General features: G+C 45.9%; 1 protein-coding gene and 1 long non-coding RNA gene across 4 annotated transcripts in view; one reads left to right on the forward strand and one right to left on the reverse strand.

Moving 5' to 3' along the window:
* Positions 1-1,302: 1,302 nt before the first annotated feature.
* LOC112546677 (uncharacterized) overlaps positions 1,303-14,515 on the reverse strand; it is a 28,767-nt gene continuing 15,554 nt past the window's right edge. The window contains exon 3 of the long non-coding RNA XR_003090390.2: positions 1,303-1,698. This is a non-coding gene — a long non-coding RNA (uncharacterized LOC112546677). The remainder of the gene's footprint in view (positions 1,699-14,515) is intronic.
* Positions 11,978-14,515, forward strand: part of MTMR7 (myotubularin related protein 7) — a 77,746-nt gene continuing 75,208 nt past the window's right edge. Inside the window, exons 1-2 of one of the 3 annotated variants that reach the window (XM_075930347.1) lie at positions 11,978-13,079; positions 13,155-13,249. In XM_075930347.1, coding sequence (XP_075786462.1) covers positions 13,226-13,249 — 24 coding nt within the window. In that variant the 5' untranslated portion in view covers positions 11,978-13,079; positions 13,155-13,225. The other 2 variants (XM_006128430.4, XM_075930348.1) reach the window with 2 other exon arrangements.

Consider the following 14,515-nt stretch of genomic DNA (forward strand, 5'->3'; position numbering starts at 1 on the left):
AACTGCTGAGTTCTGTCAACGTTATGTCGACAGAACTCAGTGTAGTGTGGACGCAGGTATAGTTTTGTCGACAAAAGTCCACTTTTGTCGACAAAACCCTGTAGTCTAGACACACCCACAGTGCCCCAGTGCATGAGAAGTGTGAGTGGGAGGGGGAGCAAACACGGAGCTGCATGTGGAATCCCAATGGGCCAGATGCTGCTGTGGCCCACTGAGGTGAAGGAGAGCCACTCATTAGGCCCACCCACTGTTTGTGGTTGCCCATCTCTGACATTGTGGCTAGTTTCACAGAAATGGGCTTTCCAAACTGTGATGGGGCAACTGAAGGCATACCTGTTCTCATTATAGTGCAACCACATCTTGCCACGGACTACATCGATAAGAAGGGGTACTTTTTGATACCTGTGGATCATTGTGGGTATTTCACAGACATAAATGCAGGGTGGTCTGGAAAGGTGCGTGATGCATGCATCTTTAGGAACAGTAGCTTGTACAGAAAGATGCAGACTGGGACTTTATATCCAGAACATAAAATTACAGTAGGTGATGTGGAAATGTCCATAGTGATCCTTCCTAGGTGACCTGACTTACCCCTTACAGCCCTGACTCATGAAGCCTTACATGGTGCACCTGGACAGCAGAAAGCAGTTTAACAAGCTAAGATGATGCCACATGATTGTTGAATTGCCTTTGGCAGATTGAAAGGGAGATGGAGATGTCTCTATGCCAGGCTGGACCTTATGGAGGATCATATCTCCACGATGGTGGCTGCAGGCTGTTGCTTACATAATTTGTGTCAGAGTAAAGGTGAAGTGTTTGCCTACGGGAGGAGCACTGAGTCTGAGGCACAGTGCCTGGGCACACAGTTTGAACAGCCAGACACTCATTCTGTCAGAGGAGCCCATAGGGTGGCCACCAATATCAGGGAGGCTGTGAGGAACCACTTAAACAATGAAGGGCTCTGACATTTCTCTGTGTTGGAGTTGCTTCCCTACCTTCTTCCACTGCTTATCCTGAGCAAGGCATTCCCATGAAACCAAGGGATGTAACAGGAATCCAGGTCCAGAACAATTGGTATGGGTTGAGTCACACAAAATAAACTCCTGGAACCCTGCATCAGTTTTGTCTTTACTGATATTTTTCAATCACAGTTACACACATAGGGTTAATGCTTCATGGTAAGGGAGGGTAAGGGTTATTGGAAAAAACCTCACAATTGTGTTAACATCCAGCTGTCAGAGTCACAGCTGCTCTTACAGGGAATAGAGTATGCTGGAAAAAAAAGCATTACCACTGTGAAAATGAGTGTGTGTGTGCAGGGTGGGGGTGGGAGGTGTTTGCCAGATACAGAATTTTACATGTGTGGCCATGGAGGTTTCTGTGTGAGTGTAGAGGGATGGTTACTGTGTAAAGAATTCTGCATGTGTTGACAGGGAGGCCTTTGGTTCTGTTTGCTCTGCATCTTGATTTGGCCCGTCAGCATCTCAGTTTGGTCTTCCATGAGCTTTAGCGTGTTCTCAGTGGATTTTCTTTCTAGATTTCATCTCCCTGGCCCAACTTTCCTCCCTTTTTTTTGGTTTGGAGAGTTGAATGTTACAAAACATCCTTCACTAGGTCCTCTCTAGTCCTCTGAAGTTTTTTTCCTTAGTTGATGGAGTCTGTCAGTGGAGGAGCATGTCTGACTTCTCAAGGTCTGGTCTGGAAAAGTAACCATTAACAACAGATTAACTGTACTGTTCCTGGTAATGATTGTAACATTTCACTAACATGCACATCTCTGAACAAAACAGGCCACTTTTATTATTGCCCTAGAAGCAAACACAGATTTCTCCGGACATTCTGATCATGGTGAATTTTAAAAGTGGGAGGAGGAAGGGAAAGAGGTTTGGGCATGGAGCCCAAAGAAAGTACAGTCCTTGGTTGTGCAGTATGTGTACATGGAAACCATTTGTAATAATCCTACACTTGCCCGTATATTGCATTATTATTCTGACTGATATATCCTTGCTGTTGGTTAACAGGCAGACCTGGACTCTGCTTCTGGGTAAGAGCAGGGGACGCACTGCTCCTTATGCAGCCCAGCTCTGTGCTGCCTTGGTTCCGGTGGCACAGATTGAGGTGGTGGGGAAATAGCAGCCCTGCCATGGAATCACCATGAGAAAATGAATAAGTACACAAGGAAAAGTTTCAACGCCATCTCCCAGCAAGACTGGTATCTCTGTGCATATCAAGCTCTGGACTATGGAGACCCAGGCAGGGATTAACCAGCTCACAGAAATACAGCTTCCAGTCACCCTGTGCCGTTGCTTCCCCCCGCCCCCAACTGCAACAGAGCAACTTACCACTCCACCCCACCCCCACCCAGCATACGGCAAGGCCTCAATCAAAAGAGAAAAAACATGTGTTTTCATTAGACCAGAAAGAGCAGTTTGGGGGAGGATGTGGGATTATTACAAAAAAAAAAAAAAAAAAAAGGAAAATATGTAGCTGACCCACACAAACTATTATCCAACAACAATAATGGAAACACTTCTTCTATATTTAGCACTACTTGATATATTTTTTAAGGTGGAAGTTGGAAAAGAGATTGCTCTGTTCCCTTCCAACAACCAGGTCCAAAGCTAGTCTAATCTATTTGTTGTTATGACTGACTCTGCTCTAAATGAGAGTTCTCATCTTGTTCTCATTCTTACCCTTTAAATAAGGCTAATCTTAGGGAAATATTTTTAAATTTTATCTCTGATTTTATCTTATGTATTTCTGTCTCACTGAGTTTCACTCAACTAAAGCAAGGGAGACAGCTATATATTTTAGACTTGCTTTTTCTTACCAGTTTTCTTAACACACAAGAGTGCCCTCAGCTTAATTTTTTGAAGGCAAAAAATTATGCCTATCATGTACAGGCATAGAAAAGACAAGTCTTCTGGCATTCAGATTAATCTTTTCTGTCAGGTATCACAGCCAATAAGAACTCATTACACTAAAACAGCTCATCTCACAAAGCCTCAATTATACAGGAAAAAAAGTCTTTATAAACATTCTGAGCAACACAAAACACTTCTTGCATGTCATCGAAATAACATGCATTTCCTCTTAGCTTTATTTTCACATTCCAGGCTACCATTTATAGCTCTGCTTTGTTCCAGCACCATTCAGCAATATGATCACTATACACTTATACATCCTCAGAAAACACAGCTCTATAGCTGGGGATTGTACCCCTCCTAGTTTTTAGTTCCTGGAGGCGCTGTAGTAACCCTACCCCATTACACAGAAAACATTCTTAAAGCATTCATAAATGTAATCCAGTGGTCCCCAAAAATATTACTTGGGATTGCAATATCTGTCACATTTAGAACCTGTCAGGTTTGAAGACTTTTAGTAGAGTCTGAGTTCTGACTCTGGCTCTGACCTTGGACCCCAGCTCTGGTTCCTGACCCCTTCAGTCTGGTTCTAATCACTGAGTTGGACTGATGGCATCCCGGCCTCTAACTGCACCTGACTTCCAGAGACTGACTTCAACGGAAGTTATGGGTACTCGAGACCTATCAAAAATCAGATCTCCTCTGCATCATGTTGAGCATTGACAAAAAGACATCACCTAAATTATTGAACACTTGAAAATATGGGACATGGTTCACAGTTAGGAGGTATCAGCTAAAATCTTCCTGCCCTTATGCATTTGAGGTGTGTTTTACTAGCACCATTCTCTATGCTATTGCATCTGTGATCTGCTGTATTCTATGATCCTTTATTAATGAATTTAATTATTACTAAACCCATTTTGTCAACATTCCCTTTAATTTTGGGAGTTAGTTCATAGTACAAAGATGAGAAAAAGATTAAATTCTTCCACAGTATTTATAATTAATTATTTTGTCATTAAAGAAAGGTTTATACACTTAGTCTTTTATCCAGGATTGGAGAGTACTACAGCCAGTCTGAAAAACTAAACAGATTAAGGGCTATAAATTAAATATACAAAATAATGAATGATATAATCACATACATTCATTTTATCGTTTTTAGTCTAATACAGATGCTAAGACTTGGGGCATAAATTAGTTTGGAGAAAATATATTTATTTTCTTTTATTTTTCATACTGTGAAAAAAAATTAGAGAATTGAAATGCAAAGAAAATAGAAAAACACACCAAGAAAAGAATTCTCAAATAAAAATTAAATGCCATGCCAGGGGAAAGGGAATACCAAAAATCAAAATGTCAGAGGGACAAAAATCAATTTGAGCCCAAATATTCTTTTGCATGTCTTTGCAAACAGTTTGCTGCACTTTGTTAAGATCCTGTCACTGCCAGTGAGTGTAGAGGCAGGCTGGATTCCAGCAGCCAGAGCCAGGCCCCTGGTGCTAATGCCCTGGGCCGTGTTGCTTGGGAGAGGGAGCTTGGGGGAAGAAGTAGAACCAACCTCTGCACTCACTGGCAGTGGGAAGCAGAGCAACGTGGCTAGGAGGTGGGGGAATGGAGTAGGCTGGAGCCGGGTTATGCCGCTTCCCACTACTGTTGGTGAATGTTGGGAAGAGGTGACCCCTGCTGCTGGTGCCAGGCCCTCTGCTAGTCCCTGGGCCCTCCTGGGTCCCCCTCAAAACATGGGACCCAGACCAGTTGGACAAATCAGCCTATAGACAGGAAGGCTCTGCTCACCAGCTGCTGGCCCCCTGCCCCTCCCTGCCATGGCATTTACAAGGGCATATCACATGACCCTTCATTTTCCCTCCCATTAATCTTCTCTGGAGGGAAGCCAGTTATGTCAACATAACAAATAGCAGTGTTTACACTGATACTTTGTGGCTTTAACTTTTCTGCATAAAGCTCTTCACTTCTCATCGAGATGGTTTTATTTTGTCGGTAAAACAGCAGACTTTTGCTACCAAAAGTAGTTTTGTAGTATTTCCCTCTTTTGTCAGAAAAAGCTGCCTTATGCTAGATCTTCTGTCTGGTGACCTGTTTTGTTGGGCTATCAGGGCTTCTTACATTTTAGGTCTTGCTTATCTGTGCTGGGTTTGTGAGACAAGGACACAGAGGAATGCCACTTGGGTACCTCATGTAGGCATGGTGCCTTAATGCATCAACACATCCTTTGGGTCACAGAGTCTGCTCAGTCCAGTTAGGTGGTCAGTTAATCTGCCAGGTCTGACTATCTATCGTAGTCACAGTCTTTGGATAAGGATGTTAGTTTCTGTCTCCCAAAGGTGCATGGTCTTCCTCTTGTATTTAGCAGGGAACTAACTGATCCTTGTCCACAAGAGCCTTGAAAGCCCCTCTTTGGTCTTAAGTCTCTCTAAGGAATACATTAGGGAACCAGGCCCACTCCCTCTCCACTGGGTTTCAGCTCAGGACTCTTAAACTAGGCAGGCATAATCAGTCTTCAGTAATTCTCCCAGGGAGCGTCTAGACAGCAGCGCTATTGCAGTATCCTGAAATAGTGTTTTCTGCACTGTGTAGACAGCGCCAAATTTCAAAATAAGCTATTTCAAAATTAACTTGAAATAAGCTATGCAATTTGCATAGCTCAGATTGCATAGCTTATCATGCTAAAGATGCAGTGTAGATGCCTGCTGAAATCTGAGTGCCTTCCTGTCTCCATTAGTTCTGAGGCTTCTTCAGCTTGTGGTTCTGATCATCCTTTCTTCACACTGTTGTCACTTATAAGAGTGATGTCCTACCAGATTGCTGGTAGCACCCTCTCTCTCTCAAACCTGCCTGCCACTCTGGGAGTCACTTATCCCTGTTCTTCTCAGCTCTACTATTCTCCCAGCTGTTGTGAGACTGATCAGAGCTTGCCAAAACTTCCTGCATTAACTCCTTAGCTACCAGACCAGCCGGGACATACAGATCCTATTAATACTACCTCTTCATGAATCATCAAGGAAGCTAATTTAACTGTCACCAAACATACAGAGCTAACAGGATGTAGGGCAGGGGTGGCCAACCTGTGGCTCCAGAGCCACATGCAGCTCTTCAGAAGTTAATATGCAGCTCCTTGCATAGGTTCCAAATCTGGGGCTGGAGCTACAAGGTGCCAACTTTCCACTGGGCTGGAGGGTGCTCATTCTTCAACCCCCTGCTCTGCCCTAGGCGTTTTCAGCCCTTTCTCTCTAGGATCCTGCCACTTCCCACCTACTCCACTGAGCCTGTCACACCCATGCTTCCCCCCTCCAGTGTCTCCCACTGAGAAAGAGCTGATCACAGTGGGCAGGAGGAAAAGGAGAAGGAGGCACTGACCGGTGGAGCTGCCTGTGGGTAGGATGTGCTGAGAGAGGTGGTGGGGAGATGATCAGGGCAGGTGACATATTGCTGTCAGATTTAGGTTGGCCACCCCAATGTACGGCAAAACTTTCAATAGTCAGAAACAAGTTAGTTTCTAAGGTTTCCACAGGGAGTTAGGCTTGGTCTTAGACTGGAATATTCTGTGAAGAAAAATCAGAATGAATCTAATTGTTTTCAGAATGCACTCCAAAACCAAAACTCACTGTTTCACAAAACTCTACCTGTAGCTGTTGAAGCTGAAGAAGGAAGAACAAGAAAGAGAGAAGCCAAGGAAGGATAAAACACAAGTATAATGGGTCAAATTCTAGAACAGCAAACACAGAGTCCATATTGATTAATGTATAAGCTTAGCTACTGAATTTGGTGCCCAGAGATTGTGCTGATAGGTGGTTTAGCAATTAGATAGACAGATAAATCGATTAGTTTAGATTAATCCTCAAATTGGAGCGGGGAGAGGAAAGGGGGAGGAGGTTTTTTGATTGACAAAAGGAAATATGTGAGTGAGATGGAGAGAATTCAATAATTTTTTGCACTTTAAATACTGAGGTGTCTATGGTCCTTGATTAATCATCTGTTTCTTGGAAAACTAAAGTTATTCTCTGCATCTGAAAGATTATCACTTAATCTTAACCTCTTTTCTCAGAATGTTTGGTAAAACCTCATTGACTGTACTTTTAGAAAAAAGCAGCTTAGCTCCTTTGCACCAGAGTCGGCAAGGAGCCAGGACAAACAATCCCTCCAGAGCTGGGAAAGCAACAAGTTGTTAAAGATGTACAAGTCACCTAAAAGTGATTCTGACCATTTAGTGTGATGGACGTTTGTCACTCACTGTCCTAGCAAAGTGAGTCATTTTGGATCTTATTCAGTCATCAGTGAGAGAATATTAAACTGTGTTTTCTTGATACCATTACCTTTCCTGATATTTGATGTAACATCCAGCTATTTTACACTATTTTTCATTGCAATTCAAAGTATTTTATTTACTTTAGTGCTTCCAACAGTCAGCATGAGTTGGAATTTCTGCATGAGGCACACATATAAAGTTTAGAGGGAAGAGAAAAAATCCTCCCAGGCCAGATCTGCAGATTCTTCCTCCTTCCACAGTGGCTGCTGCCTTGGAATAGCTGAATTTTACACTCATGTGCTGGAGAGGCCCTCAGCTTGTTGCAGCACCCACCCTGCATGGGCACTGAGCAATCCTTTACTAGTGGCACTGGCTGCTTGGACAATGTGCCCTCATGTTGCAAGCTGTGTCAATCACACATGCCAAAGGTACCTCCCTTCCCCTCTGCCCTCTGCTGCCTTGGCTGGGCCACTGGGAGGCTGTGGGCTTGGGGGAAGAGAGACGCTGTAGCAGCTGGAGGGACGTCGACATAAGTTTCGTCAACAGGATCTGTCGACAAAACTTATGTCGACATAGAGTGTCCAGACTACATCGCTTTGTTGACAAAGTGATCAGCTTTGTCGACATAAGAGCGTCCAGACTGTGGGACGATCTGTCGACAGAAGAAGGCACCCAGAAGTGCTTCTGAAAGGTCACAGAGGCAGCCATAAAGCCCAGGCACTGCTGCGTGCTCTCTGCAGAGACACGTGCTTAACGGGATACTCCTGGATAGCCGCTCCTCTGCTCCTGCTTCTAGCTTGACAACCTTTACAGGGAAAGCAAAGCTGCTGCAGTTTTCCTGGCTCTGGTTGCCTTGCTTTGTCGGACACCACAGCTGTGTATTATCTGGTTTGTCTGTTTGTCTGTTTGTTTGTGGGTTTGCTTTTGTGTTTGTTTGTTTGCTTGGGTTTTGACTTTTTTGTTTTTTGTTTGTTTGTATTTTTGTTCTTGTGTTTGTTTCTTTTGTTCTTTTGTTTGCGTGTTATTTTGGCTTTTTTGGGCAAGGAGCCTGAGCTGCCCCTGGGCGGGTGATGGCCCCATACCGTGCTGCTGGAAGCTCTGCTTCATGCTCAGGAGAGCATGATGACCTTGGCAGCAGAGCTGGATCCTGAGCCCAGCTTTGAGCCCCTCGCTCAGGCTACAGCCCTGCTGCCCTTGCCCCCCAACTTTTTCCTGGAGAGGCGGGTTTGGAGGCTGGACACCAGTTCGGACTGGTGGGACCGGCTAGTGTTGCAGCAGTGGGACGACGATCAGTGGCTCAGAAACTTCCGGATGCGGAAGGCCACCTTCCGGGAGCTCTATACCTGGCTCGCCCCTGCCCTGCACCACCAGGACACCCACTTGTGGCCTGCCATCCCCCTGGAGAAGCGCGTCTCCATTGCGCTCTGGAAGCTGGCCACCCCCAACAGCTACTGCTCCGTGGGACATCAATTTGGTGTGGGGAAGTCTACTGTCAGGGCCGTCTTGATGGAGGTAAGTCACTCTCAGGGGACAGTCCAGGGGGGCAGTCAGGACCAGGCACAGGGAATTGGGGATGGGGTGGCAGAGATAGAAGCCCTCTCAGCCTCATCCTGCCATGGTGCGGGGGTCGGTGTCTGGGGAGAAAAGGGGGAGCACTTCTCATCAGGTGAGCCAAAGTCCTCTAAAGTCCTCTAAAGTCCTGTTCTGTGTGTTTCTATTTGTCCCATTCTGCAGGTGGTGACGACCATCAATGCGGAGCTGTTCCACAGGACCGTCCGCCTCGGAGACCTGCAGACCATCCTGGCCAGATTTTTGGGCTGGGGTTCCCAAACTGCGGTGGAGCACTGGACAGGACCCACATCCCCATCCGTGCCCCGCTCCATAGAGCAGCACAGTACATCAATAGGAAAGGCTACTTCTCCATGGTGCTGCAGGCTCTGGTCGACCACAGGGGACAGTTCACTGATGTTTGTGTCGGGTGGTCAGGCCGGGCACACAATGTCCATGTGTTCAGGAACTCCCACCTGTACCGCAGGCTGCAGGCTGGGGCATTCTTCCCAGAGAGAAACCTGGCAGTCGGAGATGTGCAGATGCCTACGTGCATAGTGGCCGACATGGCCTACCCTCTCATGCCCTAGCTCATGAAGCCCTACACCGGTCACCTGGATGTGAGCAGGGAACTGTTCAACTCCCGCCTCAATAGGGCTCGCTTTCATTAGTGCTAGAGTGATGTAGCAATGAAACATGTATTTGAATGACCCTTAAAGTAAAAGTTAAAAGTTAAACCAAATGGCTTTTAACCAAGTTAAAGGTTAAAGTTAAAGCTGGCCCATGTGGAAATCTGTATCTCAGGTGCAAGTTCTGTCACATGCAGCTTCCTGCTAGACCCACTGGAGGAAAAGTTTGTGTCCAAGTGCACCAGCAAGGAGAAACTTGTGTATGCACTTTCCCTGAAATGATCACATAAGTCTTTGAATAACAAATTTAAACAAATCTATAATTTCCAGATATATAAAAATTAATTCCTCTGCTTACATAGTATACAAACACTGTAAAAACATAAATGCAAATTATAAATACATTTGCACACTTGGATGTACCATCATATTCTTAAGGTAAACGTGCTAAAGTGCATTGCTAGTACTGGGGCTGGAAAGCACTCCTTCTGATGTCTGTTTCAGGAACTATATGAATAAGAAAAACTTAAAAAACAACAAATAGTCTGGTAGAATCTTAGGGTATATCTACACTACCCGGCTCGTTCGAACCCTGTGCCTCATTCCACGAGGAGTAACGGTAGTTCGGACTAGGAAGCCTAGTCCGAACTACCTAGTCCATGCCACGTGTAGCCGCGCGGCACGGGGTTCGAACGAGCCGGGATTTAAAAATGGCGGCGCCCGGTTTATGCAAATGAAGCCCGGGAAATTCAAATCCCGGGCTTCATTTGCAAGTGCGGTATGCATACATTACCCTCCTAGTTCGAACTAGGAGGGTAGTGTAGACATACCCTTAAAGACTAACAAAAGATGTAGATCGTGGGTTCCCAAACTGGGGGGCGTACCCCCCGGGGGGGGTGGTGAAGAAATTCCAAGGGGGGTGTGAGGCGACCCAGCCCCCCATCAAGTTTGCTGCCTCACTCAATTCCTTTTTTTTAAGAAGTTTTTTTGGGGGAGGGCGTGAGGGTTTTTCAAAAATCAGAAAGGGAGGCGTGATGCTGAAAAGTTTGGGAACCACTGATGTAGATGGTATCATGAGCTTTTGTGGGCACAACCCACTTCTTCAGATGACTGAAGTATTAGAAAACCAGAGACCTTCCACATCCTAATGACGTAACCAAGCAACCAAATAATGGAGGTGGTAATTGTTCTCATCAGCCTCTTGTAACTACTTGAACAATCTACTCCAGTGGCCTCCAACCTTTTTAAGCACGAGATCACTTTTTGAATTTAAGTGCAATCCAAGATCTACCTCAGATATAAATATCCTTGCCCCGCTTCCTTCCTACCCCTTCTCCAAGGCCCTGCCCCTGCTTCCTCTATCCTCCCTCTCTTGCCCATCCTCACTCACTTTCATCAGCCTGGGACAGAGGGTTGGGGGCACAGGCTTTGGTCTTGGATTAAGGGATCTGGAGTGTGAGAAGGGCTCTGAGCTGCTCTTGGTTCTAGGTGCAGACTTTGGGAGGGTATTTGGATGCAGGGGTGCTCAGAGCTAAGATAAGGGCTTGGGTACAGGAGGGGGTTCATGACTGGGGTAGAAGTTTGGGATGTGGGCTCCATTTGGGCACTGCTGGTGGCTCCTAGGTGGTGGTGCAGTGGGACTAAGGCCCGTGTCCTGGCCCTGAACCACTCTCTAAAGCATCCAGCAAACTCCAACCCTAGTCTTGTCGTGCCCCTCTCTGCTCCGTGGAGAAAGGATAAAGACTGGGAGAGGGGGAACCCTGACATCAGCACCCCTCTTTTCCCTCCCCTGCCCTGCACAGAAAGCAGGAGACTCTCAGGGGGAGGGCAGCTCCAAGCCAAAGGGTAGGAGATGCGCAACTGGCAGGTAAGGGGCAGTTGAATTGCTGGCACTTGATAGCCTCTTGGCCAAACCCATCAAGATCCCCTGTTAGAGCCTCCAAGATCTCCCAGTAGATCCCGATCTACTGGTTGGTGCCCACTGATCTACTCACTTTGTCTTCTTTTTGTCTTTTCTCTCTTGGATAATTATTGATTCAGATAGAAGTTGTCTGAGCCAAAACCATCAGAAGAAAGAAAAAATGTGCATCTAGTTAACGTGCAGTTTGTGATATTCAAAAACTGGTAAATGCAGATATGGTTAGGGATCAAATTCATGTACTTACAAGCAAGAGCCTTCCCAGCCCTCATTTCAGGTCATAATTAGATATTGTGAATTGAAATGATTAAAACTCTACTGGATTTGATGGTGGCTAGTGATATCTCAAAACAGAGGAGATCAGGTGGAACTCCCCAATGGAGTTAAGATGTACGTAGGGGGACACTTAACCACATATCCCGACCTTCAACAAGCGCTTTCCCTGCAGGGTCTAGAGAAGAGTGCCGAAACCCAGGCACGCACGGCCCTAGTCCAGTTCAATGTAGATCTTATCTCAGTGCTAGGGAGCGCGCGTAAGCCCTCCGAGCATGCCCAGTAACATCCGCTGGAGCAGCTGCAGAAACGGGGAAGCGTGTGTAAACGGGGTGGGGGGAAAGTTGCATACATAAGGGTGGCTGGAGCTCCATAGCACCATATCCAGGGAGACTGCCACACTAAGCCTGCGCAGTGTTGCGGGGCTCTACTGGGAAAGCTGTAAACCGCCGCCCACCAGCATCTGTTCCAAATTACTCTCGCTCGGCGGTCCCCATCTCTCATCAGGAATAGACGCTTCCTTCCAGTGTTTACAACCATACCCTGGCAGTGTAACCAATACACACACGCACGTCCCACCTACCCCAGCTCCCCAGAGGAAAGCAGAGAAGAAGCATGGAGCTGGGGCTAGGGGCGGGAGCTGCTGACGGACACAGCATTGACATCCACACCCCCTTCCCTTTGCACTTAGTCGTGTCTGTGCGCGCGTATCCCCCAGCCACGTGTGCCTGCAGCCTTCGATCTGGCCCCGTCCTTTCGGACAAGTCACCGATCCCCAGGAGGGTCGAAGTGAATCCCTGATGGGGAGGGCTCACGGGCCAATCTCTGTGTGTTATTGACAGTTCCAGCCATGGGCACGTGGCGCTGAAGAGAGACCACGAGTTCCTCTCTTTGTGCAGAGAGAGGCTGGCAATTCCCGCTTGGCCAGAGAAAGCTGCTTGTCCTCTTTGCTCTCGAGCCAACAGCAAAGGACAGGCTGGGGAACTCACTCATGGGGTGGGTCTCTTTGGTCCCTGCATACTAGGGCAAGGACCATTTCTGACGCACGGCGAACGGCAGCGGTGGCGTCACCAGTCGTATCTCCCCCTCCCCCGCGCAAAGTTGAGGATGCAATTCCTAACAAGGTGGCTGTCAGATATCAAAACCCCCATCTCTTGGGCCTTGGGGTCAGGGACCGCTGCAAAGTCAGCGACCGGTTTCTGGAAATCGCATATTTTGGACCAGAGAGGATGAACAATTCTGACAGACAGTCCCTCTCTCACCTGCCACATTGTCCTTCTCCAGGACCTAGGATGAGGGGATGCTTTTTAAATAACAGAGTAAATGCTGATATCAAGTAATGTCAGAATTTGCAACCGCAGGCAACTTTAGCCACAGATGCATTCACTGGCTCCGACACCTCTAGTGCGGCACTAGGTAAAGACAAGCCTGAACCTGTCAGTCTTTAGGGCCTTGCTGACTGCTTGTCGCCTGTGCAGGCTCTGGCTGCATCTATGCTAGAAGGGGGGAGGGGGAGAAGGAAGCATGGAGCTGCCCTTGGGGGAGGAGCCAATCAGTGACCTGCAAGCATCGAAACAGAGGTACAGTGTATCCCCCACCCCCTCCTATATCCCCCCCGCGCCCAGGAAAATAACATTCTGATACACAGACTACAGCTCCCTATGAATCCGTCTCTGCTCATTGGGGAAGGTGTACGAGAGTCACATCTGGGAGCTGCCTGGACGTCATGGAGCACATCCGAATGCCCAAGGTTGGTCCCGGGGAGGCAAAGTGGAGGAGGTTGGATATGTGCAGTGATGAGTGATGACGAGGCTTCAATGCCTGGCTCAGGAGAAGCCAGTCGGAAAAAAGATGTCTCTTGTATGTTGTTGATGGTTTTTTTTCCTGGTTCGTATGGGAAGAGACTAGTTATTAAAAAAAAAATAAAGCCCTGTACATTGTAGGGATGAATATCAAGCTATTTATCCGCTTTAGCATTTAGTCAACTTCCTATTAAATTATACAAAGCATTGCTCTGCAAAGCTGATTGAAATGTATATGACTGCTTAGCCATTGCTGCTAATGCAGACCCCATCTATGATGGCTCTTGCTTACCAGAAGTAAGGGAATCTAAACTTATATGGGTTGCATATTCTTTAAGTTTTATTTTACTATTTCATTGTCTTGGCTGAGATTTTATTTGGATTTTGGAATCTGGTATTTGTCTAATCTAATCAGTATATTTACATAGCTTTGTAGATAGGAGGTCCATATTTGTTAACAAAACTACAATCTTTCTCTAAACAGAAGGAAATGAGATTTCAGCATATCTAAATTCAGTAATAACAGAAAATTCAATCTGAAGCAAAAATTTAAATTGTAGCTGCAAGTAACATTTAATTTAGGGGAAGAAACACTAGGGTTTTAAACTTTTGGCTAAATTCTTTTCTGCTTATAACCCTAACTCTGTAATTTATCATTGTTATTTTTATCTAGCTTGGTATATTCCTGGTTCACTGGGTTTTACCCACAAAGCTCATGATATTTGTTATTCTCTAAGGTGCCACAGGATGCTCAAGGTTCATTATTGTTAGCCATCATGGTAATGTGAATTCAAGAACAGGGCCTCTTGCTGCTGAACCAAGATTACTAGGCCTCTAGCTCCCAGACAATGGACATATTGTGAAAATACAGTGGTTTTCTGCAGCAGAAAAGACCTTCTTATTTCTTGGGATTTTGCTGCCTTCCTTAGTAGAAAAAGAATGCCTGTTCTACTATAAAAGGAAACACCCATTAAGAATTGTGTGCTTAGATCTTCTGCCCAATACAATGAAAGTGTGCATGAGTAAAAACTAATACAAATAAGAACAAAAGCCTAAACCAAAATAAATATTTGTTTTTCACATTAGATAAAGCTACCATAAAAGACAATGAGAATTTGGTGCATTGGCTTTTCTAGAAGCAGGCTTTTTAAACTGATTTCGCCCCCCAAAAAAGCATTATATATGAGACAACATTAAGGAGTATAGCATCAGTG

Source organism: Pelodiscus sinensis, chromosome 5 (genome assembly GCF_049634645.1).
Source record: "Pelodiscus sinensis isolate JC-2024 chromosome 5, ASM4963464v1, whole genome shotgun sequence".
NCBI lineage: Eukaryota > Metazoa > Chordata > Testudines > Trionychidae > Pelodiscus > Pelodiscus sinensis.